This window comes from Plasmodium gonderi (assembly GCF_002157705.1).
Source record: "Plasmodium gonderi DNA, contig: Chr04, whole genome shotgun sequence".
Lineage (NCBI taxonomy): Eukaryota > Apicomplexa > Aconoidasida > Haemosporida > Plasmodiidae > Plasmodium > Plasmodium gonderi.
The window spans coordinates 472,955-493,524 of NW_021628928.1; the positions used below are offsets into that span (position 1 = coordinate 472,955).

Below are 20,570 nucleotides of genomic sequence, written 5' to 3' on the forward strand. Positions count from 1 at the left end.
TTTGCCAACATGTTCACTTTTGGTGTGTACCTGATTCGATTGAATTAATTTCTCTATCTCGTCCGTTTCCCCCGTTCCATTCTTTTCCTGTTCCTCTTCGCCCTGCTCCTGTGTCCCTTCCTCCACGTGCGTCGTGTCTGAATCTGAATGTGCATCCAAATCTGCATCTAATTCTGCATCCAAATCTGCATCCAAATCTGCATCCAATTCTGCATCTAATTCTGCATCCAATTCTGCATCCAATTCTGCATCCAATTCTGCATCCAAATCTGCATCCAATTCTGCATCCGAATCTGTGTCTTCATCTTCATCCTCGTCATAATCCTCATCATCATAATTAGCGTCTTCTTCTCCCTTTTCGTCGTAGTACTCATCAAACTGTTTTATATTGTCATCTTCACTCCCTTCGTCAAATATTTTATCATCTTCATCTGTTTGTAAAACGTGATACTGTATTATCTTTTTTTTGTTTCTTTTTCTTTTTATTGCTTCTTTATTTTCATCATGCTTGTCCTTTGGTTTAACCCCGTCATATGGATCTTTCTTTGTATTCACATCTGTTCCCTTGGGGAAATTCAAATTAGTTCCGGTTAAACCTGACTTACTGTCCTTTTCTTTTTTTTCTACCTCTTTTTTTACCTCTTCATCTTCATCATCTACATCTTCATCATCTTCATCTTCTTCTTCCCCCTCGAGGGGATTATTTTTTTCCTTATCAAAAATGATCATTTTTTTATCACCTTCACTGATATAATTGAATTTTTCCATAAAAATGGAAATATGTTTGCTCATCATTTCAGCTAGCTTTTCATCATTTCTTGTGAAGTATCCCCCATGGGATCTTAATTTATTTAGAAACATAAGGACACCGACAACTTCGTTATTTCGATCTAAAATAGGTGCAGCTAAAATAGTTCTAGTTTTGAAATTAAATTTTTCATCATGTGATGGGTTGTATAATTCATTATTGAGAACATCCTTACAATTAATAATTTCTTTATTCCTGAGAACCCACAAGTTAAAACTTTTCTCATTGCTATTGGCTGAAATTTTTATTATATTTTTTCTACCATGAATAGCTTTGCTCCATAATTCGTTTTTTGCTTTATCATATAAAAACAAAGTTGATGTTTCACAATTTAATATGTTAGAACAATCGCACATGACCATTTGAAATATAAAATCCAGTTCTTTTTTTTTTTTTAACCTTTCATTTTTTGTTGTATCGATAAAAATAAGTTGTAACATACCAAGAGCACAACCAAGTAATATCCCCAAAACAGATCCTATTAATGTACAATATTGATACACTTTATTCTTTATGTCAATTTTAGCTGGCTGGATAACTTTATAAGTTTGCAATAAATAATTTAAAACGTAACCAAAAAAAATTCCAAATGTGTCACTGCAAAGTTGACCAAAGGAAGCAGCACATAAGGTCGATATTCCAAAAGATACTCCAATAGAAGCATCAAAAATGTCACCTAAACGAATCATAATAAACTGATCCATAAATCCGAACCCAATCATGGGAATCGATGAACAAAATATTATATTTAGAACCTTTTTTATTTCATTTTTCTTTTTTATTTTATCATTTATTTCTCCTCCCCCTGCACCTTTCCAGGCATCACTGTTTCCGTGGAAGTTTTCCTCATCTTTCTCGTTTTGTTCCCTCTTACAAATTTCTTTCTTTTTATTTTCTTCAACATTTTCATCATTCTTACAATTAACATTTATCGCTTGACTTCTCGTCCCACTTACATCTGTGATACACTCATTCATCATTTTGAATTCCCCACGTCTAGAAGAACTGTAATTATTATCTTTCCATTGTATGTCTTTTAATATTTCATTATTCCCCTCCATTAGTATATCATGATTTTGGTAATATTTTTCAACATGTGCCTTCTCCCTGTTCGTAGAGTTTGAAATTTCTTCCTTTTTCCATGACTCACCATTTCCACTTTCACTTTTTCCACTTTCACTTTTTCCACTTTCACCTTTTCCATTTTCACTTTTTCCACTTTCACCTTTTCCATTTTCACCCTTTCCATTTTCACCCTTTCCATTTTCACTTTTTCCACTTTCACCTTTTCCATTTTCACCTTTTCCATTTTCACCCTTTCCATTTTCACCCTTTCCAGATGTTTTTTCACATTCGTCTCTGCTTTTTCTCGCTGTTGAATAATTATTAACGCACGACTTACCAAAAGAGTAATTGCTTCGTCCATTGGGTAAAATGTAAATTTCCTTATCAGAATGGAAAATGTAATGTGTCCCTTTTAACAACTGGTTTTCATTAGTGTAACAGATATTGCTGATACCACCAATGCTGCTAGATCTACTACAGCTGCTTCCAATGTTATAGTCCCCATTGCTCGTGCTTTTATCATTTATTCCTTTTCTTACACAATCCGCACGTTTGCAGTTCTCATTACAGTGATTATTTTTTTCATTGCTTATATGTGCTATGGTGTGTTGATTGACAGCAATGGAGGAAGTGCTGATGTTGCCAAGTGCCACTAAATTTTTTTTTTTCTCCAGTAATAAACTACCATGTGGTGATATTTTAAATGTACAAAATGAACTTGCGTTAAAATTATTTTTGCTTAATAGACATGATGACTCGCATCTCCAAAGGTTTTTTAGTATCCTTTCATTCATAATTTTCGAAAGGTGGGATCTTATTTTTACTCAGTTCTCTTACCCTAACTCAAGACAAAAGTCAATTTCTCGTAGATCTATACTTGCATTATTTAAACGTGTTCCTTTTCACCATATATCTTTGCACTTAGGTATATGCTGCTGTGTATGTGTGTGTGTGTGTGTGTGTGTGTTCTAGTTGGCGTACTTAATGTGCTTGCAGAAACTAATTTAATATGTGTAAAATTGTATCCCCCCTTTTCTTTCCCCTTCACTTCATTGCTTCTCCCCTTTTTTTTTTTTAATATATTTTCTGATAAAACATAATTCGTGTGATTTCAGCTATTCATCATGAAGTAGCAAATATCTTTTCCTTTTTTTTTTTTTTTTTTTTTTTTTCTTAACTTCCCCATGAGTGCGTTAAAGTTGGGTTGCGTATTTACATCCGCGTAAATCCATACGCTTTTAGTTTTGATAAAAGAAAAAAAATCACAAAAAATTACGAACAATTAGGAACAATTACTAAGAGTTTATCTTATTATGTTATTTTATTTTATTTTTTTTACACAATATTCTTAGGAATTTCTTTCTTTTATTTGTTTCACTTTTTAAAGGAAATTTTGTCAATTTTTATTTTAACTATCTTTTTATTTGTTACAAAGCAAGCTAAATTTGCGTAACGTTCTTAGCGTTACACGTAAAAAGCAAGTCTTTTTTGATGTATGTTTTGAACACTTTTGCATACATAAACATACGGTTTATTTCGTGTACCAGAGCATACACACACACACACACACACACATTACTTTTAGGTTATATGCTTATATTTTGTTTTTCACGTTTTAAAGTACTGACATATATATCAGTCTTCAAAAATTATAATTGTATATTTGTGTATATTCACAACCAGTTCTGATAAGGAACTCCTTTCTCATTGTCTAAGCGAACTTTTGGAAAAATACACATTTTTCATATTTTCTCTGCATATAAAACATTAATAACAGTTAGGTAAAAATATATATTTTTTTTTTTTAGTATTTTTTTACTTCATAATAACCCCAAAGAAAAAACATTTCTACATCAATTTTTTTTTTTTTTTTTTTTTTTCCATTTGTGTTCTGCACAATTAAAATGTGTATAGAGTGAACATTGTTGCTAAGACAAAAATGGTATCCATTCATAAGATGGTTGTGGTTAAACACATGGGTGTGTCTTTTTGTGCATGGGTGTTTATTGCTCTATGTGTACTTTTATACGTGCATATAAACAGACATGCTTACGTACACGTATACACGATTCATGTGGATAAGTGTGTTTCTTTAAAACGTACAACATTTAAATTATCAGATAGAGTATGCTGAGAAATAAATTAAAAAATATATATATATATATATATATATATAAAATAAAAAACATAGAGGAAAGTGTACCTAACCTGCAACACCCTTCCCTATGAACTTCATTTGTTTCATTCAACTGAAACGGTTATATGTAACAACATAAAAGAGATTTGAAACAAACCTAAGGAACACCCAAAAAAGAAAAATTATTTAAATGATAACAAAAAAAAATTTTCTCATAGAAACAATTACACTTAACGTATTTTTAATGATTTTCCTTTTTTTTTTTATTAATAATTCTGATTTCATAGAGAAATAAAAATAAGCTCAAGCATTACAAATTATATTTTAAAAGAAAAAATTGTTGACAAGAAAAAAAAAAAAAAAAAAAAAAAAAAACAGGTTTCATTGCATGTGTGCGTTAAGCATAATTTTCCACCATTTGTTGCAACTCTCGGAATGTGTAGAGTGGGGAAAGGAGGAACTGCTTTTTCTTAATTTTACTTTTAAAAAAGAAAGATAGAGAAGAGAAAAAAAAAAAAAAAAAAAAACTTGATCAATTATGTAAACACATATTAAATAGAAAACTTCTAAACTTTTCATCACCCTGTTTCTTCCCTTTTTTGTCGTTTGAAATAACACTTTATGAACAACAAATAACAGTAATTTCATTTTTGCATTCCTTAAAGAGCAACTAAGAAATAGATATTCTGGTATATATATATATATATATATATATATATATATATATATATATATACATATGCATTACAACAAAAATAAGGGGGGGAAATAAGGGTAGGAAAAATGTTTCTCTACATTCCTATATTCCTCTTTACTTATTATACATCCGTACTCTTAACACTAGAAACGAACAAGAATCGTAAATACAACTTCATAAACAACTCCTCTAATACAAAGCACACAACTAAAGTGCGTGCCACGGGAAGGAGAAGTGAGTAACAATTAGTAAGCATTTAAGGGCATAATGTGATAGATATTTACACACCCGTTTCCTCCTTTTTTTTTTTTTTTTTTTTTGCATGTCCATACATATATATATGTATGTGCATATTCTTGCATGCTACTTTTTTCTCCAATCCTTAAGGGTCGTTTACTTCCTTAACAAGGAAGAGCAAACTGATTTATCAAAATAATATATTATGCAAAAATTAATTATTAATCTGTTCTCAATATGAACATGTAAAAAGAATTAACTTCTTTTTTTCTTTTTCTTTTTTTTTACGCAATAGCTGGAGGTAAAATTATAGGACATGGCCATTCTTATCCTTCAAACGAGATTCACAATGATGAGTTAAAAAAATTTGTTGATACAAATGACGAAGTAATGAATCTGCGTCTTTTTCGCTCCTCTGTTTATATATATATATATATATATATAAACCTACTTGAAAAAAATAAATCCCTGTGATATATGTAATATTCATAAATTAAATGATATTCAAGTTATGTCACTACACATGAGCATTACATGCACTAAACATATAATCATTTACACATGCACACATTTTTAGTGGATTAAAACCAGAACTGGAATTAAGAAAAGAAGAATTCTAAAACGAAATGAAAATATATCAATGTTACAAATAGAAAGCGCCACCCAAGCTCTTAAAAGTTGTTCGATGGACCCGTTAAACATAGACATGGTAAGGCTACATCAGATGTACACCCCTTCCTGATCGTTAAACATTTTTCTCTTTTTTATTGTGTATTTTTTAATTTTAACTTAGTTTAATTTATTTGTTTTTATTTTATTTTATTTTTTTTTTTTTCTACTTTCATCATTGTGTGCATCCTTATTTCACGGTACATGCAATCAATCCACTGCGTAACCAAGTGTACACACTACCCATTTAAAACACTCTTGCATTTGTATACATGCCCAAGTAAATAAGCATCTAAACATATATACATACGTGAATACATACATACTTGTTTTTTCTTGTCTGCCTATGCCCATACTTAGGTTTGAATATTTATATCCACAAATGTGCACTAAAAATATTCCGTTAAAGAGGGGATATCGCGTATAATAGTTCTCAGCATGTGATTCAATTTGTTACGATTTTACATGCGTACTTTAAATTTTTATTTTAGTAAAAATATATAAATATTCACAAATTTTGGAACTTCTAAAATACGTATATGTTTTATTCGTAGATTATCAATGCATCTTCCACACCACAGAATTTATTTGGTGATGCAAGCAACATTAGTAAGAACCTTGGGTGTAAATATAGTGTTAACATGGACTTAACAGCTGCATGCACAGGATTTGTTTTTGCCTTTGCTACAGGTTCGTTTTAATAAATATAAAAAAGGGATAAAACATAGCCGCTTGATATGTACATATATATATATATATATATTTTTTTTTTTTCCCCCTCTCCACATGTATATAACAATTTTTTTTTTCTCTCCCATTTAGCGTATAACTTTTTACCGAAATACAGGAATATTCTCATTGTGGGTAGCGATGCGTTAAGCAATTTTGTCGATTGGAGGGATCGAAACACTTGTATTTTATTTGGAGATGCCGCAGGTGATGCATACATGTATATACATATGTTTATAAAATTGTATTTGTTTATTAAACCAAAATGTGAAGCACACCTATATGTCAAACAATACACTAGGACAAAATAGGTGTTTGGAAAAAAAAAAAAAAAAAAAAAGGCACCTAAGTGCTTATCTTTTACGTCTTTCATGCTTACTGTTTACTCTTTACTATATCTTCTTTATCTTTTCATGTCTCAACAATATTAACAACTCACACATTCAGAAAAACATATTTTTGTGCAACCCATTTACAGGAGCCGTAATATTACAAAGGACAGAACCAAATGAAGAAAATAAAATATTTGATTATTACCTTGGGTCCAATAGTGAATTAAACGATTTGTTAACAATAAATTTCGAATGCGATAAATACAATTTAGAAAACCCGAACACAAACAAATATGGAAAATTGAATATGAATGGGAAAGAAGTGTTTAAATACACCATAAGTAATTTACCAAAAATTTTACAAAATGCCACACAAGATGCTAATATAAAAATTGAAGATATTGATTACTTTATATTTCATCAAGCTAATATAAGAATTATAGAAACTGTTGCAAAATATTTGGATATACCCTTATCAAAGGTCAACATATTTCCTTCGCCTATATGATTTTTTTTTTTTTTTTTTTTTCTTTTTGCAACCTGATCACCCGTAGGGGTGGTGGTGAGGAATAGCTTGTATACATGTTTGTGCGTAGGCACACAGACGCGCATACATCTGAGAATACACACGATAACACATATCAACATATATACACGAACCCATAAACACATTTTATACAGGTTTTGGTTAATCTGGATGAATATGCAAACACATCTGCAGCTTCCATCCCCTTATGCTTATCGGAAAATGTAATACTGCAAAAAAAAAAAAAAAGAAACAAATTAGGACATATAAAAATAAATGTGTACACGCCAGCTGGACACACCCAACTGTGTTCATTATAGCAAGCCCACATAATCAATATTAACATATAAATAACTGCACTGTCAGCAAGTGACAGTGTTTTATTATTTTATTTTTATTAATATATATATATATATATATATATTTTTTTTTTTTTTTCTTCCAATTCAACACGATTGTTGTGTCACTTAACTTTTTACAGATATATAAAGGTAAAATCAAAAGGGGTGACGTCATATGTATGTGTGGTTTTGGAGCAGGGATGTCATACGGATGCATCATTTTTAAATATTAATCAAGAAAAGAAGAAAAAAGTGATATATATATATATATATTTTAACATTTTTAAAGCATTTTAACCTAAGGTGCCTAAAATGTGTCATTTTTGTAAAATATTACATATGAATTAATTTATAAATACATATATAATATGTAAAATATATTTTTTGTTATATGCTTAAACACAGAACAAATATTAAGCTTCGGATTTAAGAATTTTTTTTTTTTTTTTCAATTTGCTACGCTTGCTTTTAGCCACGATTGTGCTCCCTGCATTTTTAATTTAATTCGTACTATTGAAAATTTCGCTTCTCTGTTTTCACAATCTACATAATTTTTATTTACCTCTTATTTCCAATTTAATTTCATACTATATATGATCATGTGCACATAAGAGCGAGACTTCTTTTGACAAACTTCAGCCCTAATAAAAATAGGCTTACTGAATGAATTCATGAAAATACCACAATACGGCTGCACGAATTTGTAAACAGAGATGTACATGTTTTTTTACTCGAGAAAGAAGGTTAATGGGTAAATATCCATTCAGCCAAGTTAGAAGATAAAATCGAATAGGGAACAAACCAATTTGATTCAGATGAAAATGGGAAGGAAAAGGAATTCCACAATTTCTTTTTAGACGTTTAACCCCTTTAGCTTTTTAGCTTTTTTTTTTTTTTTTTTTTTTTTTTTCCCCTCCATTACCTGCATAATTTTTTTTTTTTCTGTAATGTGGAATAAAGGTAGAGCATTGTTGTTAAACAGAAGATACATAAGTTTTCGATATTTTACGAGTGAAGTGAAAGTGTATGATAATCTGAAAATTATAGAAAGCAAAAGTTTATATGAAGACAAAAATACAAAAATTAGCATTCGCGAATCGTCAAAATATGCCATCCCCATACCCCAGTGTGACCGTTCACTAATCAGTTCCGTTATATATCGAGTTTTCCTGTAAAATTGAATATTGCTTATGTACATATACACCGTCTGGGTTTACATATGTGTTCACCTATGTTCTTACGCATATGCATGTGTAAATACTCTGTGCTTGTATATATGTGCATTTATTTTCTATTTTACTAAATACATAAAAAAGTCTATTTTGGAAAAGTAATATAAATTATGACCTGTATTACGTATATCTTTAGAACGAAAAGGAGAAAAATATATTTTTTTCCAAAATAGTCTAATATTTTAACACACAACGCACATATGGTTGAGTGCCCTTAGTAAGAATTAGTAAAACCTCCATCTATCCATGCCTTTTCTTTTCTTTTTTTTCGATTAGAAAACACACAGAATATGGGGAATGTGCATGGAGACTAATCCATCTTATCATGGAAAGGTTGGAAAATGAAGAAATATTGAATCTGTTTCGCATAGAGGAGTCTTTTAATATGAAAATGTATTTTTATATCTTACATTTGTGGATAATTAACAAGAGATTAAGGCATGAAGAGTATCAAGGCGAAATAATAAATACGTATATTTTTGATATCACATGGAGGATTGTTCGTGACTGGATGCTTTTGAAAGATGTCCCCGAGTACTGTTTCAATACAGAACTCTTAAATTGCCAAGAATATGCCTTCGGGGTTAGTTTTCTCTTGCATTTACGCACTTGTGTATTTATTTGCACCATGAATTATTTCGCGTATTTTTGTACGTTTTCATATTATATTTCCCAAATTTCCTCATTTTATCTACCTTCGAGTATTAGTCACATCGAAAATTATCTCATCCCGTATGCAGTTTCTAGTGTCCTTGGATGAGGCAGCCACAAGTGTGGATATTTTCCCGTCACTTTTAAAAGACATATTGTGGGAGTTAGTATGCGCAAAAAAGTACACAGAAATACATGTATATATATATATATATATATATATATATACCTACATATGTGTAGTGTAAAGAACCTAATTATAAGCGTAATCTCTTCTCACCTGATGCAGACACCTGTATGAAAAAAAAGTAAAGAAAAATGGAAACATAGTTACAGAATTGAGTAAATATAGTGTATTTCAAATGAGGCATATCTTTAATTTATCAAGTGATCATTTCTTACAAGCATACTTTATATGGTTAGTAATTTCTTTGCGTCAATGTTTTATTAATATGTATTCCCCTGTACCATTTTATTACAAAATTAAGAAATAAAAATGGATATGTATTAAAAAAAAAAAAAAAAGAAGCATTTCCCCCTTCCCCCTTTTCTCTTAGACTGCATTGTGTTGTATGGGCTAGAAATGTGTATTTTGTTTTGTTTTACTTTGTTTTGTTTTACTTTGTTTTGTTTTACTTTGTTTTGCTTTACTTTGTTTTATTTTATTTTAATTTATTTGTTTTGTTTTATTTTAATTTATTTGTTTTGTTTTGTTTTTTTTGTAGGGCTGACTTCTACAACCAAAAAAAATCCAATCGTCGTTTACCTGCTCTATGCCAGCAAATATCTTATGGAGGTAAAACAGAACAAATGTTGCAACAAAGTGAAGGAGAAAAAAAAAAAAAAAAAAAAAAAAAAAAAAATGCAATTTCATAAGCATTCTACACATAAAATTTCCCCTTTTATGATATAATGTTTCAGGATATCGTCCAAAGAATAAAAGCAAATATCTCCCATATGATCATGGGAAAAAATTATTACCAAGAACTTACTAGGACAAAAATGTAACAACTGTAATGACGCCCTATTTTTACTTTTTTTATTTTTTCTTCTTTTCTTGTAGTTTTAATAATGGAACATTTTCTTCTCCCTAGTGGAAAATATTGCCATTGTAAATACACCTCTAAATGTTATATCCCAAATAACTATTTTTTCCCCCTTTTTTAAAGTTTTTAAAATTTATATAATATGTGTAAAAGGAAAACACTGATAAAGAAGCGTATTAATCATTTTATTTTTTTATGTGTATTTTTTTTTTTTTTTTTTTTTTTTTTAATATATATAGCTTACACTTTCACAAGCTGCATTTTTTTTTTTTTTTTTTTTTTTTTTTTACACAATGACATTATTTGCAAAAGCACATTTTAAAAAAAGGCATTAATTTTATAATCTTAAAATATGTGTAATTTTTTTTTTTTTTTTTTTTTTTTTTCAATTAGTAGTTTTTTTGCAATTACAAAACTTGCTACAAGTACATATATATTTTTTATGTTTTTTTTTTTTTTTTTTTTTTTTTTTTTTTTTTTTTTTTTTTTTTTTTTTTTTTATTTTTTTTTTTTTTTTTTTTATTAATTTTTTTTTTTTTTTTTTTTTTTTTTTTTTTTTTTACACAATGACATTATTTGCAAAAGCACATTTTAAAAAAAGGCATTAATTTTATAATCTTAAAATATGTGTAATTTTTTTCTTTTTTTTTTTTTTTGTTCAATTAGTAGTTTTATTGCAATTACAAAACTTGCTACAAGTACATATATATATTATATGTATTTTTTTTTTTTTTTCTTTTTTTTCTATTTAAGTGTAAAAAGTAACATAATTTGTATTTTACTTTAACTGAATTGTTTTCCACCTTTTTTTTTTTGTTTGAAATATAGTAGTAGAATACTTCCCTTTTTTTTTTTTTTTTTTTTTTTTGCGTTATTTATTACTGGACTTGGACTCCCCTCTTGAGCGTAAATACTTATACAATAATGTACTAGATTAAAAATGAAAAATGGAAAAGAAAAGTAGTTATAAAACGGTGTTATTAGGAGAATCATCAGTGGGAAAATCAAGCATAGTTTTACGTTTAACGAAAGATACATTTCACGATAACACGAACACAACAATAGGTGCCTCATTCTGCACATATGTTGTTAACATGAACGAATTAAAAATGAAAAGTACTAACAAAGTCGTTAGCAGTAACAGCAGCAACAACATTAATGTTAACAACAACAGTAATAACAACTTTACATTGAATAATGAAAACTTTAAAACCAACGAGAGTTTATGTAATATAAAATTTGATATATGGGACACAGCTGGACAGGAAAGATACGCAAGTATTGTCCCCTTATACTATAGAGGTGCCACTTGCGCCATAGTAGTTTTTGACATTAGCAATTCAAATAGCTTAGATAGGGCTAAAACGTGGGTAAACCAATTAAAAATTAGTAGTAATTACATTATAATTTTGGTTGCTAATAAAATAGATAAGAATAAATTTCAAGTAGATATGTTAGATGTGCAGAAGTATGCTCAAGAAAATAATTTGCTCTTTATTCAGACAAGCGCCAAAACAGGGGCGAATATAAAAAATATTTTTTATATGCTTGCAGAAGAAATATATAAAAATATTATTAATAATAAAAGTAATGTAAACAATAAAGCTGAGAATAGCAACCTAATAAACCTAGATAGTGAAAAACATTCCAAGAAAAGCTGCTGTTAGTTGTTTTGTATATACCTGTATAATAAGTATCTTACAAATACTCACACAAAAAAAAAAAAAAAATTTTTTTTTCTTTTTTTTTTTTTTTTTCTTAACCTTTCCTACCCCCCCCCCTTTTTTTTTTCATTATTTTGTTAATTTGTATAAATCGAAAGATTGGTTCAATTTTTTCAATTCAAAAGATTTATATGAATAATTAAAATAAAACATAAATTTAATGCTATATTCCACACTGTGTATATAATGCGGAATTTTAATTTTATATGCACATATGTACAGAAAAGTGATTCATATGCTTACATATATTTGAATAAAGGGTTTTACACAATTTTTTTTTTATACTGTTTTGAATATACATACCTTTTCACGCATGTTTTTATCAGGAATAATATCCCGAAATTGTCTTTTTGCTTTGTAAATATGTATGTATCTACGCATACATATATATGTATACATATTTATGTGTTTGCATGTATGTATCTACGCATACATATATATGTATACATATTTATGTGTTTGCATGTATGTATCTACGCATATATATATATGTATACATATTTATGTTTTTGCATGTATGTATGTATACATACATAATAAACGCACACACATTTGCTTAAACAAATTAAATAACACACTAAATTAAAATAATTATATTCTTCATGTGTTTACTTGAAGTAGGACGATATCAATCGAGTACAGAAATGTTCCTTCCTCATTTTTAATGTTGAAATTTTGCTCGTACTGATACCTTGGGTACATGTCTTTTAAAACCCTAAACACCTCCATGTGTAAAGCGGATGATAATGGATTACTCTTTTGGAACTTTTGGCTATTAGAAAGGTATATATAAAGTTGAAATAGTAAAAATTTTCCTTTATTCATCTTCAAAAATTCAAATAAGTTTACTATATCCCGTACAAAAACACTGTTTCCTTGAACATTATATTTTAGAATGTTCTTATTTGCACTATTCTCATAATTTTTTACAATGCTTTCTTTATTAATCATGTTTATAACATTTTCAGCTTTAACATCATTTTCCGTCACAACGGATTTGGGGTTATCACTAGAATTACATTTGTTCTCGCTTTGCAAAATATCAACCTTCTTATTATCCAAGAGCCTTCGTTCAAAAGACTCTGTATCGCATTTCACAGGAATCCCAAGAACATTTCTGTGATTTTTATCCCAATTAAAAATTTCCAAATATTCATAAAATAGTACAAATAATGTGTTTGATATTTCGATATAATCATCTTCTGATATATAGAATGCAATTTTTTCAAAGACCTTATTTTCTACATTTTTAATAAAATTATATGAAATTTGTTCGTATGCACCTAGTGACTTTTCTAAAATTTCAGAGACAAGCCCATATATTTCGTGTACATACAAGTTATTAGCTATGTAGAGCATTTTTTTTAACAAATTTTTTTTTAAGTGCACGCTACAAAAAGCATTCATATATAACTGTACGTAGGTATATCTTTGTTTTAAATAAAAAAAGATATCTAACTTTATCAAGCATTCAATAATTTTGTTCATGTTTATGAATAAAACACATTTATCACTTTCGACATTAATGTCTTCCAATTTTAGCTTCGAAGTAGTGTAATCCAAAACCTTGTTATGCTCAAAGACGCTACCATTATGTTTTGTGTTAACTTTTGCAATCTCATGTTTCAAGCTCCCTAATAATAAATTTTCACTAATTTCATATCTCCATTTGGAATTGGACAGTGATATCAAAACTTTTGATAAGTTGTCCAAGGAAATAGACTTGTATGTGTTTAAATAGTTTTTAGTTAAATCATCAATAATGTTATATTTTAAAATCATCAACTCCTTTCTGTAGTATCTGTTATTACTATTATTTTCAATAAAGAACTGGAACTTAGAACAACTTAGAAGAATTAAAGATATTGTATCCTCGTTAAACATTCTATTATGTTTAAAGTAGTTATATGCTTTAATAACATGACACCATATATCAATTACATAATCAAAAAGAATAATTCTATCGAAAAATATATTATTCAGGAAGATCAATGAACATATATATTGATCTCTTTGGAAGTTATTTTCTTCATGAAGATGCTTAATATAAAGATCACTAACTTTTAAAATGTTTTTACAAAATAACTTTTCAACATCATTTGAGATTAAACCGGTATGTTTTACAGTATTTTTCACATTTTTATATATATTAGAAAGGTCATTCAAAATGTATATATGCGTATCACTATATCTCCTTATTGTTCTCTTATTTACTATAAAATAATATAAAATACAAGAAATATTATTAAAGAGCAAATAAAAATCATAGGAATTGTGCACTTTGTTCACCTTTGCGAAAGAGTTAGACAAAACTTTAATAGACAATAAGTCACTAGTTTTCAATTTGAAATTAAAGTCAGTATAATTTTCTATTTTGTAAAAATAATATTCGTTTCTCTTCCTCATCTTTGTGTCCTTCATGTTTTTCAAACTTATTTCATTTGATGCACTATCACTACATATAATGTGCATTATACTTTCATTATTCGTTTTTATGCATTTCTCTAAGAAACTGTTAGATATATTTAAACCAATTTTAAAGGTATCACAAAATAAAACATTATTCGTAAAATAATTCTTTTTTAATAAGGCGAAATATATATTCTTTATAGAAATAAGTGAAATAGAAAGAGCCTGTAAATTTTCAAATTTTATATTAGAAAATTTTTTTAACAAATATTCATACAATAGACCAAAATTGTTATCCAGAATTTTATTTAAAACATTCTTATTATTTAGTGAATTTAATACAGTGCTATAATTTATGTCAGAAAGAAACTTTTTTTGGTTTTCTTTTTCTCTTAATACTTGACAAATGCATAAAATCACTTCCTTTAGCTTGGAAACTACTGAAGAATTGTCATATATCTCTTTCTTAATCATGAAGCAGTATAGATTTACTAATTTTACAAAATATTCTATGTTTTCGTTTAATAAATTCTTATGAACAATATCCAAAAGTTTATTGTCTATATTGATGTTTTTGCTTAAATTATCAATATATAACTTTAAAATGTTTACTATATTATTTTTTTCAATTTTATCTATATCTTCCAACAATTTGTCATAGCAGTTCTTGTAAATTTCATCCTTATTCATTTTGAGCGCATACTTTCCTTGATTTTTTAATTCTCTAAAAAAGTATGCATCATACACATTTTTTCCCATTAGGTTCTCATCAAAAATAATATTGAAATCATTATTAATGAGATACGTGTTTAATATAAAAAGGATTTTATAAATTTCATAGCCAAAAAGATATAAATTAGCAAAGACATGATTAAAATAAAAATTATAGAAAAGGCACAACTTCCTGTCACCTTTATTCCATCTAAAAAAATAAACCATAAAATGAATCAATTCATTTCCGCTTATTTCATGCACATCTTTAATCAACCTGTTACAAATTTTCCCTAATAATTCCCTTCTATGAAAACATAGATTCTTTTCACTGAATTCTATTTCGTTTATTTTACTTAAAACATTTTTATCTACACCTTTTATTACTATAAAAAAATTATCATCATGACTAAAAATTTTGTCCAGTTCATCAAAAATTTTTATGCTTTGTATTACAGCGCTAAAACTTATATAATTAAAGCATTTTTTATATTCATTAAGCAGATATTTGTATATTGCTTTTCCACTAATTCCTTCACATTTTTCATTTTTGTCCTTAGGTGAATTTTTCAGTAATGCTAACCTATCACATACATTTAAATTATCACTAAAAAGTGCGTGTAATTTTATTTTCTTGTAACATTTCTTTTTTCTTTCCTTATTTTGAGAATTCAAATTTACAGTGACAAAGTTTGATTTAAAATTTACATATTTAAAATGAGAAAAATATTTTTTCACGCACGATATTTTCGTTTTCTTTAAAATAATCATAATGTTAAATATCTAAGCTTTCAAAAACCCAAGCGTGTTTTACTTTTCTCCCTTCGTTTTTTTCTATTCCTCATTTTCTGTAAAATATTAATGATATTGTATATCTCTTAAAACATAAATTAAAAAATAAAATTTTTTTCATTCCAAATGAAGAATATTTTTCTAATTTTTTTTCATTTCATAATCTACCATTTGTTCATTCGTTATTTTTATTTTTTTAACCTTTGCCCCTTTGCAGTCGTTAATTGTGTGAACGTGAATATGTAAAATTAATTGGGGCGTTAAATCTACGAACTCCACACATACATCCGTAATACAATGTTATAAAAATTTTGTTTTTTATATGCGAATTATTGCTCTTGTAACTATAAAGAATGAATTGTTAATTTAATTTTTTCAAACACATTTATATACTTCTTATGATCACACGAATAACAACTTTTTTTTTGCTGTGTTGTCTCTATACACAGATTATATTTAAAATTTGTTTTCTTGATAGTTCTTTTTATTTTTAAAGGAAAAACATATAGAAACATATCTACTGTTAACTTTTTTTTTTCATTTCTATGTGATACTTATAGAGTAAATTAAATAATTTTAACACTGCAAGCAGCAACACTAACAGTGGTGTAAAAAACTTAGGTAAAAGTGTAAGACACTTTAAATGCTGCAACTCTATGAAATAAATTTCATGGATGTTTGAAAAAGTGTTAATTAAAATGAAATAAAATAAAGAGCTTCAACAACATTTAGTACATTGTTCATGTGTGGTAAATGAAGAACATATATTTGAGCAAAAATTAAAAATCTGAAAAAACTATGTTGTATAGGACATATATTAAAAAAAATATAAAAGGATATATATCAACATAAATACATATGGTACCAATAAAAGTTAAATAAATAACATAGCTTAGGATCTGTAAATGTAAAAGAAAACTATGTATTCGACATTTGAACAAACAACAGCTAGAACATTTCCTAAAAAAAGTGTAAAACAAGAAATTTCATGGGTTCCATATGCAGTAACTTCTGCAGGACACTTTTCAATTATTTCTTGCGCATTAATTTGCGTAAATTTAAAAAGGCGAATATAAAATCAAAAAAGTATATTCAAAGCATGTTTTCAAAAACATTGGAAACATTTCCTCTTATAACGTAAATCCAAATTTGTTTAAATATTGTTGTCTTATTACATGTAGGATGACTCCACTAAATAATAAAAAAGTATTTTTCATACTATGAACTTCGATTATCTTTATTGTAAAATTGTACATTTTGGTTATTATTTTTTATCATATAACATCTATTGAAAGAAATTACGTTCTGCATAGGTGGTATGCTATTTCGCTATGACTTAATTTAGTTTTTGAAATGCAAACAATATATTTCTAAAATTCATAAAAATGTGAAAAAATATTAGGTATTCAATATAACATAAAAAAGGCTAACACTGGTTTTTAAATAAAAGCTACAAATAACAAATGAGTCTTGGTTTTAACATAAATTCGGAGAAGAATGAAACGCATTTGTTTTTTATTTTGTAAAATCCATATTGTTACTTTGATTTCAACATCTCTAATTTTATGCCATGAGCGCTACTTTTTTCTTAAGATGGAAAATAAAACAATTTTTTTAAAACTTAAATTTTGAACTTGTATATATTCTTGGAATATAAAATTTCCGTTGGACCATGTGGACATTTTTAAAAATGCTACCCATGAAATTAATTCTATTTTAATGAACACTTTTGGTTTAACATTAATGTTTCATTATATTGTCTTTTCAGTGTACTTGTGCTAAACTAGCATTCACAAGAAAAAAAAATTACAAGAAAATTTGCCTAATTACTCTCATGTTCTCAATATGTGCTAAGTTATATATATTCTACTTTTAGAATCCACGATATTTGTTCATTCTTGTTAATTGTTACACCCATTAATGGTCCATGATTTATTTACTTCTATTATTTACATTGTGTTATTCATGTCGCAAAAATATGTTATGTAAATATATACAATTGAAGAGTAGAGGGTAAATTGTACACATAGGCAAAATAATGTGTTTATTCCCTATTTGACATTATTTTCATATGACTGAGCATTAATAGCTGCTGTTTTAATTAAAAAAAAAAAATTTGATATAAAGTACCTACTACACACATTCGGTATAATATGAATGAATAATTTATGTGAATCAAAAATATGAATCTATAATTTCGAGATTGCCTATTTTAAAATGGTAACGTTAAAGGTTCATTATGCAAAATAAAGAAAAAATATATTTTTACACAAAGTCTTATTGTAAATAAATGTAATATGAATGTCACCATCTAATAACTAGGTTGTCTATTTAAATGTAGAAATCCTTTTGGGTGTATAGGAAATGTTTAAACAATATAATGGTTTTAAAAAAAAAAAAAAATCACTTTCTATAATACCTTTGAATATAAATGTATTAAAAATGTGCACAAAATTAATTCCATTATTTTTAATATGTTAAAAAAAAAAGCAAAATATATATGAGTATTCCTATTTTCAAAAAAAACGTATTAAATTAAATAATAGTTAAGAAAAGAAAACTGTTTCAAAACAATGTATAATAATAAAAATAAACAAAAATAAAATAATTTTTATTTATTAAATTGTTAAAAATGTGAAACAGAAAAAAAATAATAAAAATATAATATATAAAATATAAACTAATTAAAATAATATAATAAATTAAAATTTTATTTAACTAATTAAATAAATTAATTAAAATAATATAATAAATTAATAATTTATTTAACTAATTAAATAATATATTTATTTAAATTAACATAATAAAATAAATAATCCCTTTTGCAATAATTATTAAAATAACGTTTTATTATAAATTATAACAATATAAAAATACTAATTAATAATTTAAATTAATATTATAAATAATAATTTTTAAATTCAATTAAAAATATAATTAAAACATTATAATAATATAAAATAATATTAATTAAATTAAACATATATTTAAAATAAATAAATTAATTTAAAAAAATAATAATATTTAATATATTACATTAAGGCATTAATTAAATTGATTATAAAAACAATTAAAAAAATATATATATTATATGAAATTAAATAATAAAAATAAATAATTATAATATAATTAAATAAAAATATATTATATAATTCTTTTATTATAACGTAAATATATTAAATAAAATAAATATTAAATTAATATTAAAATTAAATATTGTAAATATATAATATTTATATATTATATATATAATTAAAAATTAAATTATTAATTTACTAATAAATATGTTTTTTAATTAAACATTAATAATATTATTATATTAATTTATTATTTAAAAAAAATAATAAAATCTATTTAAATAAACATATATTAATTGTTAAAAAAGTAAATTTAATTCATATATTATAAATAATTTGTATATAATTGCTATATTAAATTAATTATTAATTTTATATATAATAAAATAATGGTTTTAATGAAATAACATTACTACTTCTTAACCAATATAATTAATTTATTTATTAAAAAAAATAATAATAATAAATATATTAATTATAATAAATTAATTTAATAAAATATAAAATACTATAATAATTATTATAGAAATTATTTTAAAATAATTAACATTAATATTTTATTAAATTCATTCATAATAATTAATATATATATTTTTAAAGCTATTTATAAAAAGAATATTGTATGGATTTATGTAGTAAAATATATTTAAATATAATTATTAATAAAATATATAATTTATTTTAAGTAATATTTAATATTATATATAAATTAAATCGTTATTCATAAAAATAAAGATATTTTTTTATATTAATTTATAGATATAATGCATAGTTTTATATAAAAATAAAATAATTTTATTGTTAATTAATATTAAATTAAATATATATATTGTTTAATTAAAATATTTTAACTAGTTGAATAAATAAATTAATTAAAATATATTTATTAATTAAATAAATAATAAATGATAAAAAATATATATTATAGTAAAAATTAATAAGGTTTGTATTGTTATTTTTTGATTTATTAAAAATTATAATAAATGATAATATATATAATATTATTTATATTTATTATTAAATAAAAAATTATCTTATATTTATTTAATTTAAAATATTATTTTATTATTTATATATAAGATTTATTTAATTAATTATTTATTATTAATTAAAAACAATTTATCTTAATTATCATATTAAATTTAATTAAACATAATTAGCTAAATTAAAATAAGTTAAATAAAATATAATTGTAATTAATATTATGTGTTAAATATTAAAATAAATTAAATATATCGTTATATTATTTTATTTTTTTAATTTTTATTTAAATTATATATCGTATTTAATAAAAATAAGTTTAATTAAGTTAAAATTTATGTTAAAATTTTACTTTTATGTATAATCTTAATTAAAAATAATACAAATGTAAATTAAATGTTTAAAT

At 25.4% G+C, this 20,570-nt stretch overlaps 5 protein-coding genes across 5 annotated transcripts in view; 3 read left to right on the forward strand and 2 right to left on the reverse strand.

Moving 5' to 3' along the window:
• The window catches only part of PGO_040940 (hypothetical protein, conserved), a gene marked incomplete at both ends in the record, with an annotated part of 4,527 nt that extends 1,860 nt beyond the window's left edge, over nucleotides 1–2,667 (reverse strand). Inside the window, one exon of the mRNA XM_028686282.1 lies at nucleotides 1–2,667. This exon is cut by the window's left edge and continues 1,860 nt beyond it. Within this exon, the coding sequence (XP_028542083.1) occupies nucleotides 1–2,667 (2,667 nt within the window).
• A 2,126-nt stretch (nucleotides 2,668–4,793) lies between these two features.
• PGO_040950 (beta-ketoacyl-acyl carrier protein synthase III precursor) lies at nucleotides 4,794–7,774 on the forward strand (the record flags this gene model as incomplete). Its single annotated transcript, XM_028686283.1, has 8 exons — nucleotides 4,794–4,941; nucleotides 5,240–5,331; nucleotides 5,522–5,653; nucleotides 6,168–6,303; nucleotides 6,436–6,549; nucleotides 6,821–7,155; nucleotides 7,356–7,424; nucleotides 7,682–7,774. 8 exons carry the CDS (start codon nucleotides 4,794–4,796, stop codon nucleotides 7,772–7,774), a joined length of 1,119 nt encoding a protein of 372 aa, XP_028542084.1.
• A 714-nt stretch (nucleotides 7,775–8,488) lies between these two features.
• On the forward strand, nucleotides 8,489–10,419 carry PGO_040960 (hypothetical protein, conserved; the record flags this gene model as incomplete). The annotated part of the gene is made up of 6 exons (XM_028686284.1): nucleotides 8,489–8,712; nucleotides 9,050–9,356; nucleotides 9,514–9,587; nucleotides 9,714–9,842; nucleotides 10,150–10,220; nucleotides 10,346–10,419. 6 exons carry the CDS (start codon nucleotides 8,489–8,491, stop codon nucleotides 10,417–10,419), a joined length of 879 nt encoding a protein of 292 aa, XP_028542085.1.
• Nucleotides 10,420–11,417: 998 nt separating this feature from the next.
• On the forward strand, nucleotides 11,418–12,137 carry PGO_040970 (ras-related protein Rab-5A; the record flags this gene model as incomplete). The annotated part of the gene is made up of 1 exon (XM_028686285.1): nucleotides 11,418–12,137. One exon carries the CDS (start codon nucleotides 11,418–11,420, stop codon nucleotides 12,135–12,137), a length of 720 nt encoding a protein of 239 aa, XP_028542086.1.
• A 657-nt stretch (nucleotides 12,138–12,794) lies between these two features.
• Nucleotides 12,795–16,085, reverse strand: PGO_040980 (hypothetical protein, conserved; the record flags this gene model as incomplete). Its single annotated transcript, XM_028686286.1, has 1 exon — nucleotides 12,795–16,085. The coding sequence occupies one exon, from the start codon at nucleotides 16,083–16,085 to the stop codon at nucleotides 12,795–12,797; it is 3,291 nt and encodes a 1,096-aa protein (XP_028542087.1).
• Nucleotides 16,086–20,570: the final 4,485 nt, after the last annotated feature.